This window comes from Temnothorax curvispinosus, unplaced genomic scaffold (genome assembly GCF_003070985.1).
Source record: "Temnothorax curvispinosus isolate PA1 unplaced genomic scaffold, ASM307098v1 QBEX01003650.1, whole genome shotgun sequence".
Classification (NCBI taxonomy): Eukaryota; Metazoa; Arthropoda; class Insecta; order Hymenoptera; family Formicidae; genus Temnothorax; species Temnothorax curvispinosus.
This window is the reverse complement of record NW_020213430.1, coordinates 476537-493785: the sequence shown is the minus strand read 5'-3', so window position 1 is coordinate 493785 and position 17249 is coordinate 476537. Positions and strand designations below refer to the sequence as shown.

Below are 17249 nucleotides of genomic sequence, written 5' to 3'. Positions count from 1 at the left end.
TATATATTCAATATGGCGCTCGCTTGGCCGTCGCCATGTCTGCGCAGAACATGCTCAATTTCGACCCCTCTAACGAGCATACCTTGTTTTCTTTCTACCATGGTCGATACCATAAGAGATATAAGGATAGAGTGCGCGAGATATGCTAGCACGTAAGAGGCTGCGATATAGGAATAGAAAAAGAACGCTGCATATAGGCCCTTTCTGTCTTTGTCTACGCGTGCATGCGAAACAAAGGCTGCATTCCGATATTCACTGTCAGTACTGCAAATCTATATTTTACGTCACGTATACTATAGATTTTCAGTACTGAAAGTTGCTGACAGTGAATATCGGAATGCAGCCAAAGACAGAAGGGGCCCATGCGCAGCTTTCTCTTTCTATTCTGCGCAGCTTTCTCTTTCTATTCCTATATCGCTTTTTCAGCTCGCTCGCGCACTCTATTCTTATATCTCTATGGTCGATACACGCCCGCCATGGCTATATAGGAATTCCGTGTACTAGTGATTCATGGTGGTTGACTCCTTTACCTCCGTGGCAGCACCAGTTCTACAATAGAAAACAACCTCATGCTTGCTTTCGCAAAACCTTCCTTTCGCGCATTGTTTTTTATTTTCGACTTTTTTATCCATAACAACAAACCGACAAAGTCAAATTAATTTTACGCAAATCAATGTGACAAATCCCAGTAGTTTTCGATCGCTTAGCGGTGGATTTTTACGAATATATGCGTACACCCACTGTTCGTTATCGAACGTAAGACAAATACGATTTGCCATTTGACCGCGTGTTGTGATTGCTAAACAAGATGGGATCGTTGACAAGTAGGCAGAACGCTGGAGTCGAGGAGGTTGATATCACTTCGAACCACGCGTATAAATATCCTCCACGATCCGGTATATGACTTAAAAATCGCATTTACAGAGTAATGCATAACGTCCCTTCTGCCACTTCATTAATACATGAATTACTCCCGACAGGGTCCTACTTTGGCAGTCATTTCATAATGGGCGGTGAGCGATTTGACACGCCTCAGCCTGAGGCGTATCTCTTTGGAGAGAATGCAGATCTGAATTTCTTAGGCAGCCGACCAACTCCTGTATGAACGTTGTACAATTAGTTTTTTTATATGTAAAAAAATTTTCTTGTACAAAGGATCTATTTAAATGTAGACGCATATATGTTGAGCTATAGCTTTCATTTACTCTTTGTTGTAAAGAGCTATTAATCACATTTCATTCTTGTTTCAGTTTCCATATCCTCCGCCACAAGCCAACGATCCTACAAAGACATTAAAGAGCTTAGTGAACATACGCAAGGAGTCTCTGAGGCTGGTTCGTAATATGGACCAAACATCGACGTCCTCGCATTACCACAGTGTCAAGCACTATGGCGACAGCGATATTGACAAGAAACCCAACCGTTTTAACATTGAATTTGTGTTCGACTGCGACGTGAGATGTGCGATAACGATTTATTACTTTTGTACGGAAGAAGTTTCAACGAAAGGAGTTGCGTATGTACATTGTAAATGTAAGGGACATTGCTGCACAGAAAACGTTTGGTAAACAAATTATTTTTTTTATTGACTCTAGATATATACCACGGGATCCATCTATGAACTCTGAAACATATCATTATAAAAAAGGAGCAAACCAATTGTTCTCACAAACGTCGCACATATTCGATCCAACATTGTACACTGAAGAAGATTTAATATACAATGCAGATAGAGAAGTATTTACGACATATATACATATATTGTCTTTAGTAAGATTGATGTTTTCAAGAAGAATGAAACATTTTTTTTCTAATTTTTAGATTATTCCAATAGCTATACATTGTGTAGCAGAGGAAGGATCGGACGATCTAAAACAATCTCATACAACCATAGCCGTGGTTGAAAAACATTCTGATGGGACATACGTATTAAAAGCACTTAAACAGAAGCTTTATGTGGACGGCCTTTGCTATTTAGTACAGGAGATATATGGAATTGAGAATAAGAATACTGAAAATGCAAAAGTATGAGAATGTATACAATAATATTTGAGTAGATTATTCTAATAAGGGGACAACCAACCGTTGACCCCTTGAATTTTACTAAATTTTTAATATATTACAGTATAGTTACCCTTTCACTAATACAAGGTACAGTAACTGCTCAATGCGTAATAGTTCATGAAATAATAATGTTTAAAATTTTTCGTGTGCGTAATTGTTTTAAAATTCTGTAAAAAAAATTTATGTACTATAATTATGTATTATAAATAAGAAAAATAGAATTATAAGGGGACATTATAAATAAGTACATCACAATTAACAAAAATACATTACATGACAACTAATCTTCGGTGTCGGAACTTTCAACTTGTGCGCTATCAATAATATAGTCAGAATGTGTACACGTTTTTGAATGTCATCTATCATTGAAACATTTAAAATACATTACTAATTTGCACCAAGCGCATTTTATGAATGCAACTTCTTTGCATAAGCACGGTTTATTTATCATTGATATAAAAACAATATTTTTAACATTAATATTTCATAAACTATTGCACATTAGACAGAGTTACTGTACCTTGTATTGGTGAACGGAGTGTACTGTAACATTTATTATAAGTTTAGCAAAATGTCAAGGATTGGTTATCCCCTTGTAAGTATGTATGCGCTTCCAGATAAAATTAGAAGAAGTGTCTTCCTCTTTTCGTGAAATTTAGTGACAGTATTTTAGATGCTCCTAAACGAATATTTGGCATATATAAAATTTAAATATATAATTTTTTATCTTTGCATGTGAAATAAGAAGGAAAATAAATAATCTCACGCTTACGATTTAGATATTTATCCCTCTATTTCGACTTAATTCTATTCGTTTAAAAAATTTGAGATACTTTCACAAAGTTTCAAGAAAATCGAGACTGAGATTTCGGAGCTTCAGCTTTACTTTCTTTTTTCATATAGCAACAAGGCAGCGATGAGGATACCGAGGACAATGGCTCCGAATGTGTTATTTGCATGAGCGAAGTACGCGACACGTTAATTTTGCCGTGCAGACACTTGTGCCTGTGCAACTCCTGCGCCGATTCGTTGAGATATCAAGCAAACAACTGTCCGATATGTCGCGCACCGTTCAGGGCGCTCTTGCAGATTAAAGCTCTTCAGAAAGCGACCGGGACAATTATATCTAATCCACCATTGCCAGAGGTGAGAGTAGTGAAATAATAGTCAGATTACTTGCACGCTTTATCTTTTTTTTTTTTTTTTTTTTACTTTGAATGTATTTCGTGATAGTATTTCTGAATTAACGCAATCTCTACGTGTTTCTTATTTGTTGTTGCTTCACTGAGTACTATGTGACCGATACACATTGAAATTATTATTCCAGGGAAGTTGCGAGAATATCCCATCGGGCTACGAAGCAGTGTCTCTGATAGAAGCTTTAAATGGACCTTACACTCCACGAACTGTCATTATTGCACCAGAATCACCCGATACTCCCGATACAGATACGGCGAGTGCCATTCAAGCCGCGGAAACTTTAAATCGGTTCGTCTCGTATCCATATGTCCTTATAATCACTACGTAAATAACATACGTGGAATAATCTACATGAAAAACGTGCCCATTTGCAGCTCGACCGAACGTACCCCGGTCTCAAAACACATATCCGCCAAAGAAACTGATATGTCGGCCAGGTCTAGCGGTACCGCTTGTCCGACTCCCGAATTTCGTATGTCCGTATTACTAGCCAGGGACGAACACTCTGGTTCTCAAAAGGAGTTGCATAATAGATCTCCAGCTATGCGCACCAAATCGGTACATACGCGCGATAAATCTGGTTTAAGAACACGCGACACATTGAGATTGGTTAATGAGAAACAACCAGCTTCTTTATACGAGGTATGCTATTTTTATGGATTAAAAAAAAAGTAGAGTAAGGCAACTTCGCACCAACAATTTGGACTGGGTGGGACAAGTCTGGTTAGGAAATCGCTGTTCATTTTTAAATTACGATTTCAAAAATGTGATTAATTACGACCAACTCAACCATAAAAATTTCGCGTTTACTAGACATCATTTTTAATAAAGGGACAAGGCCAAGACGAAGATAGCGAAGCGGAGAAGTTATCGCCATTATTAGATGCAGCAACGAGCACTGAAGCTTTAGATGTACATTCCCATAGAATATGCGATATTGACATTGACGACGAGATTCAAACGACAGGAAACGAAAATGACGCAGACATTACCTGTCACTCGCACTAGAAAGTGGCCGTGAATATATCTTTGCACGATATTCATTCTTCTTTCATCAGGTATCGTTTACGAAATGTTTTATATTAAATTGGAAGTACAATTCATTTATTTATTCAAAGACTTTGAATTACAACTATACTGAATTTCTCAAATGTAACTCACTAAAGCATGCATTTTGATTAGCCCAGCGTAAGTGCTTTCCATTTATGTGACTTTTAACGAGGGAAAAAAAGAAAAAGAGCGATGGAGTGATGCAGTGGGAGAGATATACGTTAGCTGAAGACGACGAGTGCAATACGATAAATGAAAAGCCATTATAATTTGTGAATATAAATTTAGAATATAAGTTGGTCTATATAATATTAATTATATTGTAGATATATTTGTGTTCACACACGCGCGCGCGCGCAACTACATTGAGAATATACCTATAGTATTTATTTTTGTAAAACTAAATTTATATATAATTTAACAAATAGGATTTAAGATTAGATTTGTTTCCTCTATTTTTCAAGGTACTGGTCGGAAGAATACTCTTGCGAAAGTAGACGTAAAGAATTAAATTGCGTAACTAAATGGAAAGCCCCTAATAGTATACAATGTTTTATTATGCAACTTAAGGGCCTGAGCAGAATAGCTAACTTCTAATGTTAAGACAATGTTTTATGTTTTAAATCTTTTTAGTAATGCACTATACTGCCTTGCGTCACGTTTTAAACGTGTGTACGAAGTGTCAATATATTTGTAAGACTTGAGATACAAGATAGCATTGTGCGTTATTAAAATCAAAGATTTAAAGCATAAAACACTGTCTTAAAACTACAAGTCAGATTCAGGTCCTAGCATGAACAAGTAAGATGCGAAAAACTGCATTTCTTACAAATTCTTATACTATAATTGTTAGAATCTCGAGTAGAACGCGTATATATCACAATTTATCAAATTGTGAAGACTGGGACAGTACTTTGTAAAAAGGAAATGTTATATAATATCGCATTTTTTAGAACAGTAAAGTGTAATTATTAAATTCATTTTACATATGAATTGATAGGTAATAAAAGTGCTTCCATTCGGCGTTTACCGATTTTTATTTCATAGACAGTAACTATATTTAAGGCTCGAGCCTTAACTAGATATATGAGCTGGACATTAGATAGTAAATCTGTAGCATGGTGATACACATAAATCTCAAATTGATTGTCAAACCTGTCATTCACTTAAAACCTCTTTGAGATAAGTATTTACATCTTTTATATTCATTTTTTCCACATAATTTTTTTTTCAATAAAACCATGCTAATTCAATATATATTTTTTTAAGTAAGAATTGATATTAACTCAAACTTTCAAAAATAAATAATTCTGGATGTTACATTCTACTCAGATTGTTCTAGGGTTTTTTAGAAGATAATATACACTTTGTTTTTTTTCTGATACATTTTATTCAATTCAATGTCCAAAATGTCCAATGTTTATTTAAGCTGTAGCAAGTACCTTCCTGAATTTCTTCCATTCTTCGAGCGGTCCATGCTCGGGTAGATACTTAACATTGCAGCCATCTGGGGCAAGGCGGCCTGCGACTTTCAGTTCCTCATACTCAGTACGATCGTACTTCGTGAAGCCCCATTTCTTCGATACATAAATCTTTTGACGACCAGGGAACTTGAACTTGGCACGTCGCAGAGCTTCAATGACAGCCGCCTTGTGTCGATCGGAAGAACGCACGCTCATAATGGGCTGACCAATGTGTACTCTGGCCACAGTACCCTGAGGTTTGCCAAAGGCACCTCTCATTCCAGTCTGAAGCCTGAAAACAAATCGCATAATTTTTCGGTGATAATTTATTAGACTATAGAATAAGAACCAAAGTTACAAAAATTGAAAAATTTCAAGTGTAGTATACTTGTAGGAAAGAAATAAGTTTTATTATCTTATGTCACGCCCAGTTACATACCTATCAGCTCCAGCGCACGATAACATTTTGTTGATGCGGATAACATGGAAGGGATGGAGTCTCATACGAATATGAAATTGATCTTTTCCAGCGTTCTTCACCATGTATTTGTTAGCACAAATACGTCCGGCTTCCAAAGCCTCGGAACTTAGCTGTTCATATTCATCCGATACCAAGTGCACGCACAATGGAAAGTCCTCGACGGAAGCTTTCTTTTTTCCAAGATCAAAAATGCGGATCTTCGGGTCTGGCACACCGCGACAGAATCTGGATTTCGGGTACGGCTTATTTTTACAATACCGATAACTAAAAAGAAAAGATTCTCAAAATGTAGTAATACTGTTATGTATTTTAATATCTTTCAACATTTAAATTTCAATATTAAATTTGTATTGTTATTATGTGTAATATTAAAACAGAATTACAATGCGTTTTTATCGTTATGATGTTGCGCAAAATAACGTAATTGCAAATTTGAATCTGAAATATGCCTAAGTAAAAAATCAAACTCCATAAGACATGGAAAACGACATATGGGATAATTTTTCGTATCGAAATACCATATGGTGGACGGAAAAAGATTTTACAAAACTTGCTGACAAGGTATATATACATATATAATTTATAAGGGCGACGAATTAAAAATCGCATTACGTACCACCTCGCTGGTCGGCGTCCCATTTTAACCTGCAAATTAAATTAAGTTCACATAAACAAATGCTGGAAATACATAAATTAACGTATCCGGAATAGTTGTAAGAAACGCAGCATGCAAGAAAACATTTAATGTATATTACGATGTCGGTAGATAATAATGGATAAAGAAATATAATATCTCACCGACTCCAAAACGGAGCTAACCACACGAGGAAAAGAAAATGAAAGACGACAGATTGCCTGGGATTGCCTCAATAACGTGAAGCGTGAAGTTCTTCGTGATTGGTGGTGAAAAGTCTCACGTTAAGCAGGATTGCCAATTTTCGATCACAAAAATTCCCTGCCAACCTGCCATGTTTGGACGATCATCTTTTGAAAATCTGAAGCTGATTGGTGAATCTAAAATATCTACGCGCCAATCGCAAACGATATTCAATGATTGCACCAATCGTATTTTCTAAACATTTTTTTATTAGTGGCGCGTGTTTCGAAATGAATACGTTATACATCCTTCATAATTGTAATTGTAATTATTGGATGAATTAATACTCTAATTTTTACTTCAATTACCTTTCATAAAGTCGCGCACATTAAGGTGGTTCATGCAGTACTTGCTAGTCAAATAGGCAACTATTTTTATTAGTGATAAATAAGTATGATTTTTGTCCGTAAAAATCAGCATATAATTAGATTTATTATTTATAACATCTTTAATGTTATACGACCTCTACGTAATTAAAATATCCTCTTCTAAAAAGGAGATGTGAAGTTTATTGTTGCCGCTTTTCCGCGATGCCGATTGGTTCTCTTGCTGCGCTTACTTCATTTGCAGCTGTCATTGTATATTTTGACAGTTGTGTATAATAGGGTTAATAGTGAAATGTTAAAGATAAATAGCGCGCGCGTAGCGCGCGTCTGTAGTGTCTAGTTGAGACAAAAGTCACATCTTTTACTAGAATTGTGAGCCGTGTGAACATATTGGCTGCATTCGGAGAGGCTGCTATTAGCGCTATTGTATCATTCTATCTTTATCGCTCATTAAATGTAAAACAAGGATAGAATAAGCAAATAGCGCTAATAGCGCGCTCCCCGAATGCAGCCATTATATGTACAACAGCAGCGCGGCAACGAATAAATAATGATGCATGTTAAGGGGATTCTGGAGCCGTAGCCGAACTCGATCGGCGTCGGTAAAGAAGACCGGCGACCTATATCTGTCCTTGTATAGACAAAAATATAGACAAGGATAGCACGCTACATTGCACGCACACATACGCACGATGCATACCGACATTATACTTTTATATTACGCTTCCAAATCTTGATTTGGGGGGTTTATCGATGTTTTTCTTGTTGTGCAATTCGGGGAAACTTGTTTTCGCGTTCGTACCAATGGTATATCTCTTATATGAAATACATCTTGTGACGAGCTGACAGCTCGCCGCAACTCGAGACGCCATATTGGGATAAGAGTAGGATAAGGAAATCTGTACTTCCGTAATTTTTTCTCGTTTTCTATATAAAATCGGAGTTTCCCCGAATCATTAATGTATGTACTGCAATTCTGGAGAAGGATTTTTAATTATGTCAAATTAATACGACGCTACGTGCCGACAAAAAATGCCGGTAAAACAGACGGCTCCAGCATCCCCTTAAAATTATTTGGACATTTTATAACTTCATTGTATTGAAACTTGTATTTATTCAGTATTGCAGATCTTGATGCAACCTAATTTTAATTCTTTTCAGAAATGGACAAATATTTTTATTTCACCCTTTGCTTTATTCGGCGTCCAGAACATGGTAAACGAATTTTTTGAGATATGCGCTGTACTCATCAGCTGACACATGCGACGTTGCCAAGCTGCTGCTAATGCCGCTCGAGTCCAGCCGTCAGTTCCATAATTGTCGATTTAGTCAATCAAAAATTACGTTTTATTAATATATGGTACGGTCAATGAACTCGGGCTTTTATCTAGTATCTTGCAAAATGTTTATTGCATCGTTTCGTCAGTTTTTGGTTCGTTTATCTAGTTTTGAAGTATTGCAATTTTTGCAGCATAAGCGCTTTAACCTCGTTTTTCGGATAAGGGGTCCCTCCACCGCGTTAAATTGGCAAAGTTTACGGACATATATCTCCGGAACCAATCGGTTAAAAAATCCGAAATTTTACAGACACACTCGAGGAACGTTAATCTTTCATTTCATATTAAATTTTCCGGGCTAAGTACATATGACCTAAATGCAAGAACCACCTTAAGGTGCCAATTCATGGGACGCTGAAAAACAGCGTTGAGCGACGTCACGTGACATCACTATGATGTCCAGCGTCAAGAAAGAGAAGTTGGATTTTTCCAACTTCAAGCGTCAAAGCCAAAGCAGCGCGAAGACGCCGAAATTTTGACGCTGTTTTCCTTTTCATGAATTTCAATTGTGGTCATGCGACCTTCTTGCCGCTGAAAATGAGCGTCGAGTGTCAGCATGAAAAGGCACCTTTACAGATTCTCGAAACTTCTTTCAACAAATTTATATTATGTAAGGAAACGACACACAGGAACAAACAACCGCGACGTAAAAAAATGTGCACAAACGTATATGCAATTGTTACATGAAATAATTACATTTATATTAACTATATCTACATGATTGTACATATATTTGTAATGCATTATCAAAGGTTCAGTACACTCCTTGAGATATACTTACAGAATAAATATATTCTAACACATGTCATTTTAGATTTACAAAAAACCTAGACCTCTTTATTTTATAAAGGATAATTCATCCTATAGTAATTATATATTCTTTTTACAAGAGTTATTTAAAAATTTTCATGTTTAACGGGAAGTTTAACGTGTTATGGAAAGACAGTATGCTACAAACGCCATTCTAATCATTAAAAGTGCTGAATAACTTCGCCCATTATTTACTTAACTCGCGAATTTGACAAGTTTTATGTACAGGGTTTCTTTCTCGCATTATATTATAATTTATACTGAGACTCCTGTTCATGAAAATTGACTTAATACACATTCTTATTTCTTAAGAAATACACTGTACAAAAAATACAAGCCTATTACCTAAAAGACCTTAAATATTCCTTATTTTGTTCCTTTGAATTTCATCCGAACACTTTCAAAATCCTTTCCTTAATACGTATTCGCGTTTCATGCGTTTGCGAAACGTTTGAAAAATCTCTATTTTTTTATGCTGTCGTCATAAGTAATCACATCGTTAATCACTGAACATAATATACATATTGAGTTTACAGAGAAACGAAAACGATATCTCTAATTTCTTTTGCACGCGACAAAAGAAATTATTTTTCACTTGTTCCATACACGTCTGAGATTTAAATGAACTCATTCGCGTAAAGAAAAGGAATTTCTTTCGCCGATAACAGCAAAGATGGTAGCACGAAAGTGATTGATAATTATAAAGGTGCTTTACAGACGATATGTCTTGATAAAAGGTAACGCGTGTCATTAGTTTGGCAGTTAAAGATACGCAGTCGTCGCTCAATTGAGCGCGATGCGGTAAAAAAAATCTGTTCAAATTCCTCACCACGCGCTCGACTGCTTATTCGTAATTTATTGTGAGGTAGCTCGAGATCAACAGGTCGTAAAAAAGTTAAGTAATCACATTAGCAAAACCAACTAAATGTAATCGATCCCGAGACAAGAGATTTCGGTTTGGTTGCGTATCACGCTCGTGTACTCGACCATCGAAGTACAAAAAATAATTATCCACGTAAAGCAATCGACGCTGAAACGTGATATATCAGGTAAAAAATATGTTGACATTATTAAAATATCAATTATAATATAATGTAACAATTTTCAACATACGGCGTATGTACATATACTGACAAGGAATGATTCTGAGTTATACTGAAAATAGCACTTCCATATCTGTTAGTGACTGTAATCGCGATAGGTATTAATTTATGTACTGCCGTCATTAATTATGCATATACTCTCCATTTTTCCTTTCTGCGCGACATATTCCTGACTATTTACAACTTTAACGGAGATCTCTATTCGCGCCGCCAGGTCGTACGTTCCCGCGCTGGGCAGCACGGCGTGTAGCTTCATGGTATTACTTGCGTGCGCTTCGACGTCAGAATAAATTGACGAGTGACCAGCGTACTTGTAGTACGTCGAAGCCTGCGGTGAGTACAGTTGTGACTTAATATTCGGAAGATGAGTTTCGCTGCAAAAGAGGATTACACGTATGTATATAGCACGTAATGGTAAAGAAAAAAATTAAGAAGAGCAAAATTACGATGTTAAGCACACTAACAGTAAGTAATACAATACTTTGTATATTATATTATAGATATTTTATCTCTCACCTGCTGGTACCTATCGTACTTATTTTAACATCGACTCGCGCCTCTGAGTGATTTTGCAGATACATTGTCACGGGAACAATGCACAATCGACTTCGCCGAAAATCGTGCGTGACCTGCCTTTGATGACCGAGGGAAAAAGAGATTAGACTTTTCAGATATTCCGCTTCCCATGCGGGGTCCTTAAGCGGGACAGTTACTATATTCGATACGTTCCGGTCCGGGCCGAAGACTTTCAACCGAGCGCCGTATTCGTTACGCTCGGTACGCGGTTCCTTCGGATGTTTATACGTCTTGTTTAAATGCTCGAGCTCGAGGTGATGCTGTCCAACCGCCATTCGGGTGATCACGCCGCTCTCCGTCACGTTGGCGCACCACTTCACAATCAGCGTGGAATTTAATGCCATAATATTCGATATGGAGTTTCGCTCGGCATTATGTTGTGATTGAAACTGTTGCATGTCACTCGCACTTTCATTCACGTCCAGTGGCTGGATGTAACGTCTCTGTACAAAACTGATAAACGGATAACTGTCGATCAGTGTCTTGTCATCTTCGTTAGGAGTTAAGGATACGTCGGAAATGGTTGATTTGCCGTCGGCCTTCTTCTTCTTCAGCTTCAGCATCAGATGGAACACCTCTTGAGGTTGCACTTTTACGCTTGGTGGTAGAACCGAGGAATGAAACGCAGACCACACGGCGCTCTGTAGCGACACTTCGGACAGGATAATCTCGTTTATGGATGGATCGTGAACTTGATTGGTATTCTTAACGGACATGATTAAATTTAACGTCGGCGAGTCATGTTTGAACAGTCCGCTTCTGGCGGCGACCGCGGTAATTTGTATCGAATCCAACACCGTTAATTGCCAGGTGTGCCGGCACAAACGGTGCTTCGAAGCAGCTTTTGATTCGACGCTTTCGTAATAGAAGAGCAGATCTAATCTGTGAGTGCCCTTCACGTGCGGTGCTTGCACCCAAAGTGGCATTTTGTGAGTTTCGCCTACATTTAACACACCGTTCTTGGAGACCGGTAATATCACCTTTGTAACTGATCTACTGCTTTTCCTTGCAATTAAATCTGCAAGCACAATATTATCCTATTTGATAAATTATACAACAATAACAAACACTTTAGACAGAAATACAAAACTATCTTATCTACAGAAAAATAGTGACAAAATAAAGTATATGTCCTAAAGATGCTTACCTTCATTTCCGAATGTATCGATTTCCGTGTTCCCTAACGTGAAAAGTTTGGCATCGGTGGATGCAATATATATGTTCGTCAACGGTGCGTTACCTATGTTCTTTAAAGTGACTTCCACCCTTTGTACTTCGCCGCACAGCATTTCTGGCGACAATTTAGTGAAGAGTATCTGCAAAGAGAAATGCAAATTTTAAATTTTTATGTCGCACGGCATGTAATGTCGTTTCTCGAAGAATGTACCTGCATAAATGCCGCCTTCTCTATCACATTCATCTCCAGCCTATAATCCTTCCCGTACACATTCACGCCGGGTTTCTCTTTGATACCTTTCAGTTTGGGCGGTGTAATCTCAAACAATCTCTTACCGGCGACGATGATGGTCGAGTTTGCGACCGGTGAATCGCTTATCGTCTGTACCGGATTGGATAATTTATAACTTATACCTAAGATCTTCAATTCGCCCACTCTCCTAGGCGTGAGAGACAACACGATATTCTGTTTGCATGCCGGTTGCAACAAAATCGCGTCTATAACGTCCGAATCGACCGGGTTTGAGCCGTCGATCGTTTTTATTTCGTTCGTGATAGTCTCGTTATTGCAAGTGAATGACCACAACAGAGTCACGTCAGACAACGGTAGCGGGACGTGTAGCGGATTGTGCAATTCGATAGAATAATGCACTGGTTCGTCTAGAACCGCGTTAGGTTTTACAGCGTTATTACTTATTCTAGAGTATAGCGCGACGGTCGGCTTAAATATCATGGGCGGAAAACCCTGCGCCTCGGTTATCAACAGTTCCTCCATTTTCGACCATCTCGCGTCATCCGTTTCTTCGGTGAACGTGACGTGACTCGCTGGAATATTGCTTTCGGTTTGTTTGCCCAACGGACCGTACAGCACTTTGATATTGTTATTATCCAATAGCGGCAAAGGCAAAATGGGAAGTCCTGTACAACTCGTACCGTTTTCCTGAAACAGTAACTGCGCACGGCCATAAATAAATAAGCCATCAATATCCATTGTAATTGCCACTTGTGTCGCCGCGTGTTATACTCACGTTATAAGTGTGTAAAAATTCTCGTAAAAACGCCGCCTGTTGCGGAGCGTGCTGTTTACTAGAAGCATTAAGTAACTTTTCAAACGCCTTCACCGCCTCGGAGACTTGTTTCAGGGATGCGGCTTGCCTGCCGATCGTGAAATGGATGTGATCCTCTGCTAAAGACCAGCCCCTTTCATAATACACCTAGTGTCATATGTTATTTATAAAATAACAAAATTTTTTGCAGAGGAAAGTTTCTGGCAAAATGCGACGTATTCACTAGAGACTATCTCTAGAGAAATACGTTTATGCCTACCTGATACGCTTGCTGATAACATCTCAAGGAGTGCTTTCTTTGGCCGGCCTTCGAGAATCTATGTCCAGCCAGAACCGCGTGGAAGGCATATTTGCGCATCATTTTCGGACCGATGAAGCAATAAGCGGCCTGTTCGAGCAGCAAAGCCGAACGTAAATCGGAATCCTCACTGGTCATCCGTATTAACTGCTTCGCGGCTTCTCCGTACAATCCCCGACCCTTCAAACACTCGGCGCTGAGCAGCGTCGCCCTCGTTGCAAACTGAGGCATCTTACATGTGTTCGCATACGTCAATATCGCGTCGTCCATGTACTCGATGGTCTTCCTGTTTGTCTCGCCTTGCATGAAAGCGCTCAAAGCAGCCATTTCAAGAGCGCCCGCGTAATATACCCATGCTTGATCCGCCGCGAAGTCGCGCTTTGCACTGTGATAAGCCTGATAAGCGAGCGAGTAGTGACCGAACATGAAACATAGATCGCCTAAGCGTCGTAATTGTAATTCTGGCGATTCTGTTGTGTAACTAAAACACAAACGTGCGAAGGAATTATGTTAATATAATTAATTTCAAGAAAAGAATCAATGAGAAAAATCCTTTTCTTTAAAGATTCATCGAGACATGATTTTCTCTTACATTACAGCATTTGATGGAGCCGAACCTGGCACACCAGGCTTATTTGTAGTAAACCACCTTTTCGTAGCGCTAAATAGCGATCTACTGACCCTCTTGTTCGAAATTACATCGTTCAATAGGCCAATCTGCTTTTCTACATAAGGCAACAAGCTTCGCAAACAGAATTCCGTTATTAGTGTCCGTAATCTTTCTAGATCTTGGGTGGAAAGACGAGCACCGTGTTGAGCAACTACGTAATTTGGAGAATCCGCCCAGACATTGGTATTTATTGGTGAGTTAGTAACAATGGATTGACCCTTGACATTAGTCGCGGGAATGAAGCCTTTCTCATTCTCTGGACTGAGTGGATGAATTGTAACTGGAACTGCTTCTTGTCCAACTTCTAAATTTGTATTTGTCGACTCGGATATTTCAGATGAGAGACTAATTGTGTCAATTCCGGAAACTAGTTCGGCTAAATCTGGAGATGGCAATGTAACGCAGTTATGCGGCATTAGCGGTGTTCCGGCTTGGCTTGTTCTGCAGTAAAAATTTTTGTTTTTGCAGACTAAACATTTTCGAAATATATTTAAATTATAAGAGCCAAAGAGTTTGCTAATATATTATTTATAATATAATTTATAATTATATAATTATAAATTTTAATATATTGTATAAAAAATGTACTTTTCAGTCTCTGTAGTCAGCTCGCTCGGCATGGCAGATACTCCACCTATATCCGCAGGTGTACGAGGGGAACTATTCTGTTCGCTGCTACCAGCCAATTCTGAATGTTTTGTTAAGAACTGACTCCAAGGGTCAGGCAAATGCGTATTGTCGTCGGAAAAACCAGGCGGTCTCGAATTCATTTGCAATAAAAAGCAATTATTAGCACCATAAATAGTCTTCATGTCTGTAAAAACTGTTTCTGCTCTGAAAAACGGATTTAATGAAAATATATACTTATTTTTAATAATAATAAAAAAAAACTAATCTATTAATTTAAAACGCTTGTCAACATCATAAAGTTGAAATTTGGATTTCTCTCTATCCCTTTTATAATTTCACTTAACTTAATTATAGTACATAATGCAAAAAAATTTATCCAAATTTTAAAGAGAATACATGAACAATAATACTTACTTATTTCTGTCATCCTGAATAGCGTCGTGAACTAAGATGTAATACCTAAGGGCATTATTGTTAAACCATTTAGGCAACTTTCCTGGTATACTTTGATGCAATTGCGCTCCCATAGTCTGAATTCTTTCCAATGGATTGTCCTCCGCTGTGGAAACAACTATCATGCACGCAAGCAGATGCTTTGTAAATTCATGATCAGATGGAAACTGGACGCTCAGAAACGTTTCTCTCCATGCCTCGAACCAAGGAACGGAGACGGGGATATCTAACTCGGTCGAGCTGATGGGCACTGTGGTTGTACGTTCGCACAGAGCAGAACTGACCGCTTCGTTCAACAACTTTTTGGCAAGACTCGGTTCTGGTGGTCGCGCGCTAATGTCTTGTATGGAAAGACGAAGATTTCTAATCGCTATCGTATTGCCTTGAGGATCCTTAAAGTGACCTAAGGGCAATATTAACACAACTTATATATAGATTGTGAAGGATTATAGATTGTGAAGAATATATAGATTGTGAACCTCGAATTTTCAAAGTATCTAATATGTACATACACAGCTTGGATCATAGCTGTCAACGGTGCATAGTGAAAAAATCATTGAGCACATGTGAAAATGAAATCCTCTTTAATGATACACATACAGAGTATACCAAAAGTCAGGCCCTACAGACAATTTTTATAAACTAAATGTTCAAATTGCTTGTTATTTTCTTTCAAACGCGTCTTTATTCGTCACATCATCTTTGAATATTTTTAAGTGTGACAACACTTTTCCCTGATGTAAATGCTAGTGTGATAGTGTCCTTTAGATCATCTCTTGTTGACAATGAGTTGATTGCATGGCATAAGCTACTGTTTTGAGAAAATCCCATGGAAGATAAACCAGAGGGGAGTTTTGGAAACTACGGTGGCCATTCAACGTGGTGGTCTCAATATGATTTTTGGTACACCCTGTACATACAGTTTACACAACAATGCGTGGGTATGCTCGACGGATGGATGACGTAGCTTGGCGCGGCCTCCCGGCTTACCTTCGGTATTTAATTTGCAAAACGGTTGGAGCAGCTCGACGAACGACAGATTGTTCTTCTGGCATGCGGCGTCGGCCGCGGCCGAGCAGACCACGGCGATCTGCGGAGAGAAAGCGTTGCCGATAAACTCCCGCGGGGTTAACTTGCACTGCGCCATGATCCTTGCGCGCGGAGCCGACGAAACATAACCCGCGTAAAGGAACCGCGCTTCTCACGCACGTAGCACCGGACGTCGTAGCGCGCTCACCACCGACTCGCGATCGTCCCACATTCCGCGATCACATCATTCCCGGCCGTCGTTATCTCGCGAGCCGACGTCGTACGTGCCCCGGAACGACAACGCATCCCCGTGCGGTCGCGCCGATAAACATGTCCACCACCGAACAGCTGTTTCTTCCCCTTTTCCAGAACCGAACGTCCGCCGTTCGCCCGGTCCGCCGTGGAGAAGACGACAAGCTAGAATCGCGACCGAACTACAGTACAGAATACTTTTATATGTCATCCACATTTTTAACCAATTATGATAGCCGAAAATCAAGGTGAACATTTCGGTGCGCATGCGCAACCAAAAATCCAACATGGTCATAATTGTAAGGTTAGATTAAACTTCACACAAGATCTGTGAAAGAAATATTAAATTAAAGTGTGGTAATGGATATATTTGCGCTGTAAAAGATT

At 38.7% G+C, this 17249-nt stretch overlaps 3 protein-coding genes across 4 annotated transcripts; 1 reads left to right on the top strand and 2 right to left on the bottom strand.

Moving 5' to 3' along the window:
* Window positions 1–450: 450 nt before the first annotated feature.
* On the top strand, window positions 451–5468 carry LOC112452724 (E3 ubiquitin ligase Rnf157). Of its 2 annotated transcripts, none has more exons than XM_025013074.1 (10): window positions 451–896; window positions 981–1099; window positions 1251–1516; window positions 1596–1737; window positions 1822–2025; window positions 2968–3210; window positions 3392–3552; window positions 3639–3906; window positions 4078–4322; window positions 4447–5468. In XM_025013074.1, the coding sequence occupies exons 1-9, from the start codon at window positions 809–811 to the stop codon at window positions 4270–4272; spliced, it is 1686 nt and encodes a 561-aa protein (XP_024868842.1). In that variant the 5' UTR covers window positions 451–808; the 3' UTR covers window positions 4273–4322; window positions 4447–5468. The 2 variants fall into 2 exon arrangements, with proteins under 2 accessions (XP_024868842.1, XP_024868843.1); XM_025013075.1 differs by having other exon boundaries at window positions 453–896; window positions 4096–4322.
* A 270-nt stretch (window positions 5469–5738) lies between these two features.
* On the bottom strand, window positions 5739–7138 carry LOC112452725 (60S ribosomal protein L10). Its single transcript, XM_025013076.1, has 4 exons — window positions 7057–7138; window positions 6875–6903; window positions 6217–6522; window positions 5739–6069 (listed from the first exon to the last, which is right to left on the bottom strand). The coding sequence occupies exons 2-4, from the start codon at window positions 6895–6897 to the stop codon at window positions 5739–5741; spliced, it is 660 nt and encodes a 219-aa protein (XP_024868844.1). The 5' UTR covers window positions 6898–6903; window positions 7057–7138.
* Window positions 7139–9469: 2331 nt separating this feature from the next.
* LOC112452720 (trafficking protein particle complex subunit 8) lies at window positions 9470–17012 on the bottom strand. The gene is made up of 10 exons (XM_025013068.1): window positions 16572–17012; window positions 15543–15984; window positions 15087–15332; window positions 14421–14939; window positions 13790–14309; window positions 13492–13677; window positions 12675–13415; window positions 12435–12603; window positions 11228–12305; window positions 9470–11085 (listed from the first exon to the last, which is right to left on the bottom strand). The coding sequence occupies exons 1-10, from the start codon at window positions 16726–16728 to the stop codon at window positions 10818–10820; spliced, it is 4326 nt and encodes a 1441-aa protein (XP_024868836.1). The 5' UTR covers window positions 16729–17012; the 3' UTR covers window positions 9470–10817.
* Window positions 17013–17249: the final 237 nt, after the last annotated feature.